The sequence below is a fragment of the Molossus molossus genome, unplaced genomic scaffold (genome assembly GCF_014108415.1).
Source record: "Molossus molossus isolate mMolMol1 unplaced genomic scaffold, mMolMol1.p scaffold_m16_p_2, whole genome shotgun sequence".
Taxonomy (NCBI): Eukaryota; Metazoa; Chordata; class Mammalia; order Chiroptera; family Molossidae; genus Molossus; species Molossus molossus.
The window spans coordinates 79,087,928-79,101,299 of NW_023425355.1; the positions used below are offsets into that span (position 1 = coordinate 79,087,928).

The following is a 13,372-nucleotide window of genomic DNA, read 5'->3' on the forward strand; positions in this document are numbered from 1 at the left end:
ATCTGTTGTTTAGTGTAACCACCTTCAATAAATATCTTAACTAGATCTCTGGATAACTTGTTGAAGCTTCTACATCAACACTTGCTGCTTCACCTTACACTTTTATGTTATGGAAAGAGATTATTTCTTTAAAGCTCATGAATCAATCTTTGCTAGCTCCAAACTTTTCTTGTGCAACTTCCCCATCTCTTCAGCCTTCATAAAATTGAAGAGAGTTAGGGCCTTGTTCCAGATTAGGCTTTGGTTTAAGAGAATGTTGTAGAGCCAGTCCAGAGCAGAGTGAATCTGAGGTTGGACACAGAGCAATCTGGTAAAGTGAGTACGAAGACCCTCTACAGCCCATAGCATCCTGTCCTTGCATTTCCCTCAGTGGACATCCAAGATTTTGAAGAGAACAAATTCATTGACAAGGAGGAGGAGATGGTGGTGGTGGCAGCTGGCAAGCCAGGCTGGGACCTTGGTGAAGTAGTCAGGCTCCTGCAGCAAGGGAACATTCTTAGGGCGTTTCATGCAGCCCTGTGGAAACTCTCTCCTCCACACCAAGAATCAAGCAGTGAAGGAATGAGCCCAGGATGTGGTGCTGAAAGTATTAAAAATTTTAAGAACAGTGAAATTGAGCAGGCTGAGCAATCACTGGACAAATATGGCATTGACTTGCTAATGAAGTCTATTTATAAAGGGTTTGATAAGCCCAAAGGAAATAGCAGTGTAGTGTTACTCCAGTGGCATAAAAATACATCAGCAGCAGGTGGATTAGGCTCCATTATAAGAATTTTATAGAAATAAAGACTGTTTAAAAATAAAAGACATGTTACCTTGAGAAGAAGTTTTGATACACAAGCTGATAAAGAAGGGATTGATAATGCACCATCTTCCCAAGAACTCCCAAATATTTTAGGACATGCATCTGCTGAAGTGTACTTTATTTTCAAGGTGGAGGGAGAGGTTGTCTTGCTGTTTCCTAAATTCTTTGCAGGATATGATAGCCTAAACTGACACTGTGACTGTCTGCCAGAGTGGCTGGCTGCTGTGGTCAGGTGTACCTGTGCGCACTGCCTTTTTAAAAAAGGAGAGGGAAGATTTGAGCAGGTGTAGATACAAGGGATGTGGTAAAATGGAGAGCTTGTGTTTTGTTTTCATTGGAAATCCCCCAAGGGTTTGTACAGACATCTTATTCTCCCAGAAAAGGTGGGTACATGTGGGTTCATTGTAAAGTGCCTGCTGCATCAATAAAGCTCTTGGTTTATTAGTATAAAAAAAGGAAAACATTGTGGCTATTTTGATTTTCTATCCAGACCACTAGAACTTTATTCATATCAGCAATACAGCTGTTTTATTTTCTTATCACTCATGTGTTCACTGGAGCACTTTTAATTTCCTTAAAGGTCTTTTTTTTTTCTTTTGTATCCACAACTTAGCTAACTGTTTGATGCAAAATACCTATCTTTTGGCCTATGTCAGCTTTTGACATACCTTCTTCACTAAGCTTAATCATGCCTAGCTTTTTATTTAAGTAAGATACATGAGACTCTTTCACTTGAACACTTAGAGGCTATTGTAGGGTTATTAATTGGAATGATTTAAATATTGTTGTGTCTTAGGAAATGAGGAGGCTGAAAAAGATAGAAAGAGATGGGAGAACAGCTGATCAGTGGAGCAGTCAGAACACACACACAACAATTATCTATTAAGTTTACTACGTTATATGTGCATGGTTGGTGGGGTCCCAAAATAATTACAATACAAACATCAAAGATCATATCTCACAGATCACCACACAAATATAATAATAAAGTTTTAAATATTATAAGAATTACAAAAATGTGACATAGAGATACAAAGTGAGCAAATGCTATTGGAAAATATGGTGCCAAAAGATTTTCTTGATGCAGGACTGCCATAAACCTTCAATTTGTTAAAAACACAATTTTTTGCAAAGCACAATAAAGCAAAGTGCCATAGAACAGGGTATGCCTATTCACCCTCCAATAAACCTAAAAATTATTTATATATAAAAAACAATAAAGCATATTGAATATTTTCTTATATTTTAATATTTGTAGCAGAAACTATTAAAAATTATTACTCATTAGTAGGTACAAAATACATGTATTATTATATTTAGACGATATATTATCTAAAATAAAATATTAAATAATTTTTCTATTTATTTTAATGTCCTACATTTTGAACTGAAAAGCAAAATACTATTTGTAAGAAAATTTACTCTAGTCTGTAGAGAATATCCATCATATGCTCATAATACTAGTATTTGGCTAATTAGGATTGCCTTTTGCATTTATTAAAAAGAAAACAGCAAAAACACAGTGTATATAAACCTTGTAAAAATGTCATTTTTATACCTATATTTAATCATCCTGACTTTCACTAGAAGGAGTGACTCTGGCACTCATATATGCCAGTAAGGTCATCTGGAAGTATTCTCAGTAGAATCTTCCAGATACTTCCTGCTTCCTTCATCAGCATACAGCTTTAGAACTAACAGTAGGGAGAGATTCCAGGAGAAAGTCCCATATGAAGAAGGACATCAAGAGTCATCTCACTCAGATCCCTCTTTCTGATTCTTCTTCTGCAATCCCATTTCTTAAAATATGTATTGTTGAAAAAATTACAGACGTGCCTCCTTTTACCCCATTGACACCCTCCTCACCATTCCCACCCACCTCCTACCATCCCCACATTATTGTCTGTGTCCATTCGTTATGCATATATGCATAAAAGTTCTTTGGTTTATCTCTTCCCAACCCTCATCCCCCTCCCCTCTGAAGTTTGTCAGTTTGTTCCTTATGTCTCAATCCCTTTTGTATAAGCATGATGCGTTTGATTTTTCTATTCTTCTTTTCTATTTAATTAATTAATTAATTTTTGTTAGAGATGTTTCTCCTTTTTCCCCCACTGATACCCCCCTCCTCCACCCTCCCCGCCCTGTTCCCACCTTTGTTGTCCATTGTTCATGCATACATGCATATATTCTGTGGTGATCTCTCCCCCCAACCCCCAATTCTGGGGATTGTCAGTCTGTTCCCGACATACATGTCTCTGGGACTACCCCATTCCTCAGATTGTTATGTTCATTATATTCCAAAAATAAGTGAGATCATGTGATATTTGTCATTATCTACTTAGCTTGTTTCACTTAGGATAATAGTCTCCAGGTCCCTCCATGTTGTCTCAAAAGATAAGAGATCTTTCTTTCTTACAGCTGCATAGTACTACATTGTGTATATGTAACACTGCTTTTTTTTTTTTTTTAATTTTATTTATTTATTTTTCTGTTACAGATATTTCACCTTTTTTACCCCATTGGCACCCCCCGCCCAATCCCTGGCATAGTTGTCCATGTCCATTGGTCATGCATACATGCATATAAATTCTGTGGTGTATCTCTTCCCACCACCCCCCCAACCCCTCTTCTGAGGGATGTCAGTCTGTGCCCTACTTCCATGTTTCTGGGTCTACCGTAATCCTCAGACTGTTATGTTCATTATATTCCGTATATAAGTGAGATCATGTGGTATTTGTCTTTTTCTGCTTGGCTTCTTTCACTTAGGATAATACTTTCCAGGTCCCTCCATGTCGTCTCAAAGAATAAGAGATCTTTCTTTCTTACCGCTGCATAGTACTCCATTGTGTATATGTACCACTGCTTTTTTATCCATTCCTCTACTGATGGACACTTGGGCTGTTTCCAGATCTTAGCTATTGTAAATAGTGCTGCTATGAACATGGGGGTACATATATTCTTCCCGATTGGTGTTTCAGGCTTCTTAGGATATATTCCCAGCAGTGGGATAACTGGGTCAAATGGAAGTTCAATTTTTAATTTTTTGAGGTAACACCATATTGTTTTCCACAGTGGTTGCACCAGTCTGCATTCCCACCAGCAGTGTACTAGAGTCCCCTTTTCTCCACACCCTCGCCAACACTTGTTGTTTGATGATTTGTTGATGGCGGCCATTCTGACAGGTGCGTGGTGATACCTCATTGTTGTTTTAATTTGCATCTCTCTGATGATTAGTGATGTTGAGCATTTCTTCATATGTCTCTTGGCCATTTGTATGTCCAGTTTGGAGAGGTGTCTATTCAGCTCCTCTGCCCATTTTTTAATTGGGTTCTTTGTCTTCCTTTTGTTGCATTGTATGAGCACTCTATATATATTGGAAATTAACCCCTTATCTGATACATCATTGGCAATGATGTTCTCCCATACAGTGGGTTGCCTTTCCATTTTGATGATTGTTTCTTTTGCTGTGCAGAAGCTTTTTAGTTTGATGTAGTCCCATGTGTTCATTTTTTTCTTTGTTTCTGTTGCCTTAGGTGATGTATCAGTGAAAATTCTGCTCCATATGATGTCCGAAATTTTGTTGCCTACATTTTCTTCTAGAATTTTTATGGATTCATGAGACACATTTAAGTCATTTATCCATTTTGAGTTTATTTTTGTGTATGGTGTAAGTTGGTGGTCTAGTTTCATTTTTTTGCATATAGCTGTCCAATTTTCCCAGCACCATTTATTAAAGAGGCTGTCTTTACTCCACTGTATGCTCTTGCCACCATTGTCAAATATTAATTGAGCGTATTGCTTTGGGTCCATTTCTGGGTTTTCAGTTCTGTTCCACTGGTCTATATGCCTGTTCTTGTGCCAGTACCAGGCTGTTTTGTTTCAGTCACTTTGTAGTATAACCTGATATGTGGTATTGTGATCCCACCTTCTTTGTCCTTCTTTTTCAAGACTGCTGTGGCTATTCGGGGTCTTTTTTGGTTCCATATGAACTTTTGAAGTATTTGTTCTAGTTCTATGAAATATGTCGTTGGTATTTTGATGGGGATTGCATTGAATCTATAGATTGCTTTGGGTAGTATGGACATTTTAATGATGTTAATTCTTCCAATCCATGAACAGGGCATGTGCTTGCACTTTTTTATATCTTCCTCTATTTCTTTTTTCAATGACCTGTAGTTTTCTGCAAATAGGTCCTTTACTTCTTTGGTTAAGTTTATTCCTAGGTATCTTAATTTTTTTTGGCGCAATGATAAATGGGATTGTTTTTTCAGTTTCTCTTTCTGTGAGTTCATCATTGGTGTACAAGAATGCCGTCGATTTCTTGACGTTAATTTTGTGTCCTGCTACTTTGCCAAATTCATTTATTAAGTCTAGTAGATTTTTAATGGTGTCTTTAGGGTTCTCTATGTATAATATCACATCATTTGCAAATAATGACAGTTTCACTTCCTCCTTTCCAATTTGGATCCCTTTTATTTTTTCTTCATGTCTGATTGCTGTGGCTAAGACTTCCAGTACAATGTGAAATAAGAGTGGCAAATGTGGACATCCCTGTCTTGTTCCTGTTCTTAATGGAAATGTTTTTAGTTTCTGCCCATTGAGTATGATTTTGGATGTAGGTCTTTCATATATGGCCTTTATTATGTCGAGATATGATGCCTCTATTCACACATTGTGGAGCGTTTTTATCAGAAATGGATGCTGGATTTTGTCGAAGGCTTTTTAGGCATCTATTTATATGATCATGTGGTTTTTATTCTTCATCTTATTTATGTGGTGTATCACATTTATTGATTTGCAAATATTGTACCAGCCTTGCTTCCCTGGAATGAATCCAGCTTGGTCATGGTGAATAATTTTTTTGATGTATTTCTGGATCTGATTTGCTAATATTTTGTTCAGGATTTTGGCGTCTATGTTCATCAGGGATATTGGCCTGTAGTTTTCTTTCTTCGTAGTGTCTTTTTCTGGTTTTGGAATTAGAATTATGCTGGCCTCATATAATGTGTTTGGAAGTCTTCCTTCTTGAATTTTTTGAAATAGTTTGAGGAGAATAGGTGTTAGTTCTTTTTGAATGTTCTGTAAAACTCCCCCGTGAAGCCATCTGGGCCTGGGCTTTTGTTTGCTGGGAGAGTCTTGATTACCTCTTCAATTTCCTTAGTTGTTATTGGTCTATTCAAGTTTTCTAACTCTTCCCGGTCCAGTTTTGGGAGACTGTGTGTTTCTAGAAATTTGTCCATTTCGCTTAGATTGTCGAATTTGTTGCCATATAGTTGTTCATAGTAGTTGTTAACAATCTTTTGTATTTCCGTGATGTTCGTTGTTACTTCTATTCTTTCATTTCTGATTTTGTGTATTTGGGTTCTCTCTCATTGTTTCTTGGTGAGTCTAGCTAAGGGTCCATCAATCTTGTTTATCTTTTCGAAAAACCAGCTCTTTGTTTCATTGATCCTTTGAATTGTTATTTTGGTCTCTATGTCATTTATTTCTGCTCTGATCTTTACTATTTCCTTCCTTCCCTGGGGTTTTCTTTTTGTTTGCTTTCTAATTCTGTAAGTTGTGAGGTTAGACAGTCAATTAGAAATTTTTCTTGTTTTTTGATGTAGGCCTGTAGTGCTATGAACTACCCTCTCAGAACTGCTTTCGCTGCATCCCATAGATTTTGTGTTGTTGTGTGTTCATTTTGAGTGGTTTCCAGGAAGTTTTTAATTTCTTCCTTGGTCTCCTCGGTGACTCATTCATTGTTTAATAACATGTTATTTAGCCTCCATGTGTTGAAATTTTTTGCATGTTCTTGTTGCAATTGATTTCTAGTTTCATGCCATTGTGATCTGAGAAGATGCTTGATATGATTTCAATCTTCTTGGACTTGTAGAGATTTAGTTTGTGTCCTATTATGTGATCTATCTTTGAGAATGTCCCATGTGCACTTGAGAAGAATGTGTATTCTGTAGTTTTGGGGTGTAATTCTCTGTAGATATCTATTAAATCCATTTGGTCTAGTGCTTCATTTAGAGTCTCTGTTTCCTTGCTAATTTTTTGCCTAGAGGATCTATCCAGTGCTGTCAACGGGGTGTTGAAGTCCCCTGCTATGATTCTATTGTTGTCGATCTCTCCTTGGAAGTCCTCCAGAAGATTTTTAATATATTTTGGTGCTCCTATATTGGGTACATATATGTTTATCAAGGTTATATCTTCCTGTGGATAGATCCTCTCAATATTATGTAGTGGCTTTCTTTGTGTCTAGTTATGGTCTTCATTTTGAAATCTATATCAGATATGAGAATTGCTACCCCAGCTTTTTTTTTTTGCTTTCCATTTGCTTGGAAATTTTTTTTCCATCCCTTCACTTTCAACCTACATGAGTATTTTGTTGTGAGGTGGGTCTCTTGTAAACAACATATAGATGAGTCATGCTTTCTTATCCAATCAGCTGCTCTCTGTCTTTTTATGGGAGCATTCAATCCATTTACATTTAAGGTGATTATTGATATGTACTTATTTATTGCCATTTTTGTTTAGTGTGGTTCTATTTTTCTTCCCATTTCTACTGCTAATTACAGTCCTTTTAACATTTTTTGCAGTGCTGGTTTGGTGCTAATGTATTCACTTAGCCTTTTTTTTTTTTGTCTGGGAAGATCTTTATTTGACCTTCTATTTTGATTGATAGCCTTGCTGGGTAGAGTAGTCTTGGATTCAGATTCTTGTTTTTCATGACTTTGATTACTTCATGGCATTCCCCTCCTGCCTGTAGTGATTCTTGTGAGAAGTCAGCTGAGAGCCTTATGGGGTTCCCTTTGTAGGTATCCTGTTGCTTATCTCTTGCTGCTTTTAGGATTCTCTCTTTGTCTTTAATTTGTGGCATTTTAATTACTATGTGTCTTACTGTGGGCCTGTTTGGTTTCTTCTTACTTGGGACTCTCTGTGCTTCTTGAACTTGAATGTCTTCTTCCTTCACCAAATTAGGGAAGTTTTCTGTCACTATTTTTTAAAATATATTCTCTATCCCTTGTTCATTTTCTTCTTCTTCGGGGACTCTTATGATGCGAATATTATTACGTTTCCAGTTGTCCCACAGTTCTCTTAAGCTGTCTTCCTGTTTTTTAATAGTTTTTTTCCTTTTGTTTTTCTGATTGGTTGATTTTTTTTCTATCCTCTCTTCTAATTCACTGATCCTGTCCTCAGCTTCCTCTACTCTGCTTTTTAAACCTTCCATTGTGTTTTTCATTTCTGATATGTCATTTTTTATCTCTTCTTGATGGTTTTTAATTTCCAATTTACTTATTTTCAGTGTCTCTATGTCCTTACTCATGCTGTTCAGCTTCCTCAAGATCATGGCTCTGTATTCTAGCTCTGTTAACATGCCTAATTGCTCCATATTGATCTCATCTTTGGTGGAGGTCTGTTACTCTTTCATTTGGCTTCTGTTTCTGTGTTTTCATCATCTTGGCTATAACAGTGAGCTTTGGAGCCTGTCAAGTTTTCCCTGTGTGTGTTGGTGTTCTGCTGTTTGTGGCTCCCTCTCCTGGGTTTAGATGAGCGAGGGAGGACCCACGTTAAACACCACTGTCAAGTCTTAATTTCCTTGTTAAAGTTGCTAGCCCAGGAAAGGTACTGTTATCCTCTAGCTTTTTGCCTGGAGGTCAGCAGTTGAGGTTACTTGATGAGTTTTGGGTTGTCAGTTAATTGAAAAACTCCCTCAGGTGCTGGGCACAAGGGGATTTCACGAGGTTGGGGCAGATGCTGGTTGTTAATGAGCCTCAATTAGCACCTCAATGGCCCACAGTGTGGGGTTGGATCTCCGAGGGAGGGGCTGCTGCCTCTCCTCAGAGCCCTGGGAAGGAGCAAGATGGCCACCGTCATGTGTGGCTGCACTCAGCAAAAGCTCTGAGTGCCCTCCAAATCCTGAGTGTCCCGATACAGTTCCAGTCCAGTCTGCCCTCCCTCTGCCGGGGCCCAAGGTGAGTGGCTGTGGTTGTTTTAGCCTCCGATCCAGCTCTGAGCTGTGGGGCCGCCTGGGAGTGTAGCCCGAGGGCGCCGCTCCCAGCTAAGGCCGCTGCCAGCTGCCGACCGTGGGCTCCCAGCCCCCGTCTCGCGCCTTCGCAAGCCTACCGGGATGGAGTCAGTGTCCCAGGTTATATGGTCCTCTCAAGCTGCTTTTCTGTTGCTTTTTCCTGTCAATTTGTCTGTGTTATAGTTGTAATTCCAGTTTGGTTCTGGGAGACGGTCTGTGTAGCTTCCGTTCACTCCGCCGCCATTTTTTCTCAGAATGTACCACTGCTTTTTTATCCATTTGTCTACTGGTGGACATGTGGGCTGTTTCCAGATCTTAGCTATTGTAAATAGTGCTGCTATGAACATGGGGGTACACATATTCCTTCTGATTGGTGTTTCAGGCTTCTTAGGGTATATTCATAGAAGGGGGATCACTGGGTCAAATGGCAGTTCAATTTTTAATTTTTTGAGGTAACACCATATTGTTTTCCATAGTGGCTGGACCAGTCTGCATTCCCATCAGCAGTTCACTAGAGTCCCCTTTTCTCTACCCCTTGCCACCACTTGTTTGATGATTTGTTGATGGCAGGTGTAAGGTGATACCTCATTGTTGTTTTGATTTGCATCTCTCTGATGATTAGTGATATTGAGCATTTCTTCATATGTCTCTTAACCATTTGTATGTCTTGTTTGGAGAGGTTTCCATTCAGCTCCTCTGCCCCTTCTTTAATTGGGTTCTTTTTCTTCCTTTTGTTGAGCTGTATGAGCACTATATATATATGGGAAATTAACCCCTTACCTGATGTATCATTGACAATTATGCTCTCCCATAGAGTGCGTTGCCTTTCCATTTTGGTTGTTGTTTCTTTTGCTGTGTAGAAGCTTTTGAGTTTGATGTAGTCCCATGTGTTCATTTTCTCCTTTGTTTCTATTGCCTTAGGTGATGTATAGATTCAATTCGATCCCCATCAAAATACCAATAAAAATACTTCACAGAACTGGAATAAATAATTCAAAAGTTCTTATGGGACCAAAAAAGACCCCGAATACCACAGCAATCTTGAAAAAGAAGAACAAAGATGCAGGGATCACATGACCAGATTTCAGGTTATACTGCAAAGCCACTGTAATCAAAACAGCTTGGTACCGGCACAAGAACAGTTAGATAGATCAATGGAAAAGAATAGAGAACCCAGAAATTGACCCAAGACAATATGCTCAATTAATATTTGACAAAGCAGGTAAGAGCATACAGTGGAGTAAAGATAGGCTCTTTAATAAATGGTGTTGGGGAAATTGGACAGCTACATGCAAAAAAATGAAACTAGACCATCAACTTACACCATACACAAGAATAAACTCAAAATGCATAAAAGACTTATATGTGACTCATGAATCCATAAAAATCCTAGAAGAAAATGTAGGCAACAAAATTTCAGACATCATACACAGCAGAATTTTCACTGATACATTACCTAAGGCAACAGAAACAAAGGAGAAAATGAGCACACAGGACTACATCAAATTCAAAAGCTTCTGTACAGCATGTTGCTTTTTCTTTCTAGACCCAATATACCAGATTTCTATTTAAAGATATCATAAAATGCAAACTGAAAAAAATACCTGGTAAATTCTAATATAAATGCTACTTCTACAATTTTTTTTTTTTTTGGCATTATTACAGATGTCCCTCCTTTTTCCCCTTCTACCTAGCCCTGGAATGTCTATATTTCTTTGATTCTAAGTATACACAGGCTTATTCAGCTCTCAGAAAGTAGAGTGTCTTTATGAAACCTTTCATATGCTAATATGGCTCAAAGCAAAAAACAATTACCATTAATTTATATTAAAAAAAAAGCTTTTGAGCTGGGGTAGCAATTCTCATATCTGATAAAATAAATTTCAAAATGAAGACCATAACTAGAGACAAAGACGGCCACTACATAATATTGAAAGGATCTATCCAACAGGAAGATATAACCTTGATAAACATATATGCACCCAATATAGGAGCACCAAAATATATTAAAAATCTTCTGGAGGACTTCCAAGGAGAAATCGACAACAATACAATCATAGCAGGGGACTTCAACACCCCGTTGACAGCACTGGATAGATCCTCTAGGCAAAAAATTAGCAAGGAAACAGAGACTCTAAATGAAGCACTAGACCAAATGGATTTAATAGATATCTACAGAGAATTACACCCCAAAACTACAGAATACACATTCTTCTCAAGTGCACATGGGACATTCTCAAAGATAGACCACATGATAGGACACAAACTAAATCTCTACAAGTTCAAGAAGATTGAAATCATATCAAGCATCTTCTCAGATCACAATGGCATGAAACTAAAAATCAATTGCAACAAGAACATGCAAAGACATTTCAACACATGGAGGCTAAATAGCATGTTATTAAACAATGAATGGGTCACCGAGGAGATCAAGGAAGAAATTAAAAACTTCCTGGAAACCAATGAAAATAAACACACAACAACACAAAATCTATGGGATGCAGCGAAAGCAGTTCTGAGAGGGAAGTTCATAGCACTACAGGCCTACCTCAAAAAACAAGAAAAATTTCTAATTGACTGTCTAACCTCACAGCTTAAAGAATTAGAAAGCAAACAAAAAGAAAACCCCAGAGCAAGTAGAAGGAAGGAAATAGTAAAGATCAGAGCAGAAATAAATGACATAGAGACCAAAAAAACAATTCAAAGGATCAATGAAACAAAGAGCTGGTTTTTCGAAAAGATAAACAAGATAGATGGACCCTTAGCTAGACTCACCAAGAAACAAAGAGAGAGAACCCAAATACACAAAATCAGAAATGAAAGAGGAGAAGTAACAACCAACACCACGGAAATACAAAAGATCGTTAACAACTACTATGAACAACTATATGGCAACAAATTCAACAATCTCAGCGAAATGGACAAATTTCTAGAAACACACAGTCTCCCAAAACTATTCCTGGAAGAGATAGAAAACTTGAACAGACCAATAACAACTAAGGAAATTGAAGAGGTAATCAAGACTCTCCCAGCAAACAAAAGCCCAGGCCCAGATGGTTTCACAGGGGAGTTTTACCGAACATTCAAAAAAGAACTAACACCCATTCTCCTCAAACTATTTCAAAAAATTCAAGAAGAAGGAAGACTTCCAACCACATTCTATGAGGCCAGCATAATTCTAATTCCAAAACCAGAAAAAGACACTACGAAGAAAGAAAACTACAGGCCAATATCCCTGATGAACATAGACGCCAAAATCCTGAACAAAATACTAGCAAATCGGATCCAGAAATACATCAAAAAAATTATTCACCACGACCAAGTGGGATTCATTCCAGGGATGCAAGGCTGGTACAATATTCGCAAATCAATAAACGTGATACACCACATAAACAAAATGAAGAATAAAAACCACATGATCATATCAATAGATGCTGAAAAAGCATTCGACAAAATCCAGCATCCATTTCTGATAAAAACACTCAGCAATGTAGGAATAGAGGGATCATATCTCAACATAATAAAGGCCATATATGAAAGACCTACAGCCAACATCATACTCAATGGACAGAAACTAAAAACATTTCCATTAAGAACAGGAACAAGACAGGGATGTCCACTTTCGCCACTCTTATTTAACATTGTACTGGAAGTCTTAGCCACAGCAATCAGACGTGAAGAAAAAATAAAAGGGATCCAAATTGGAAAGGAGGAAGTGAAACTGTCATTATTTGCAGATGACATGATATTATACATAGAAAACCCTAAAGAATCCATCAAAAATCTATTAGACTTAATAAATGAATTTGGCAAAGTAGCAGGATACAAAATTAACGTCAAGAAATCGATGGCATTCTTGTACATCAATGATGAGCTCACAGAAAGAGAAACGGAAAAAACAATCCCATTTACCATCGCTCCAAAAAAATTACGATACCTAGGAATAAACTTAACCAAAGAAGTAAAGGACCTATTTGCAGAAAACTACAGGTCATTGAAAAAAGAAATAGAGGAAGATATAAAAAAGTGGAAGCACATACCCTGTTCATGGATTGGAAGAATTAACATAATTAAAATGTCCATACTACCCAAAGCAATCTATAGATTCAATGCAATCCCCATCAAAATACCAACGACATATTTCATAGAACTAGAACAAATACTTCAAAAGTTCATATGGAACCAAAAAAGACCCCGAATAGCCACAGCAATCTTGAAAAAGAAGAACAAAGTTGGAGGGATCACAATACCAGATATCAGGTTATACTACAAAGCGACTGTAACCAAAACAGCCTGGTACTGGCACAAGAACAGGCATATAGACCAGTGGAACAGAACTGAAAGCCCAGAAATGGACCCAAGGCAATACGCTCAATTAATATTTGACAAAGGTGGCAAGAGCATACAGTGGAGTAAAGACAGCCTCTTTAATAAATGGTGTTGGGAAAATTGGACAGCTACATGCAAAAAAATGAAACTAGACCATCAACTTACACCATACACAAAAATAAACTCAAAATGGATAAAAGACTTAAGTGTGACCCGTGAATCCA

The 13,372-nt window shown here is 37.7% G+C and overlaps 1 protein-coding gene across 1 annotated transcript; it reads left to right on the forward strand.

Annotated features, from left to right (window-relative positions):
- The first annotated feature begins 420 nt into the window (after positions 1 to 420).
- On the forward strand, positions 421 to 780 carry LOC118635357 (actin-related protein 2/3 complex subunit 5-like protein). Its single transcript, XM_036270086.1, has one exon. The coding sequence runs from the start codon at positions 421 to 423 to the stop codon at positions 778 to 780; it is 360 nt and encodes a 119-aa protein (XP_036125979.1).
- The last annotated feature ends 12,592 nt before the right edge of the window (positions 781 to 13,372 follow it).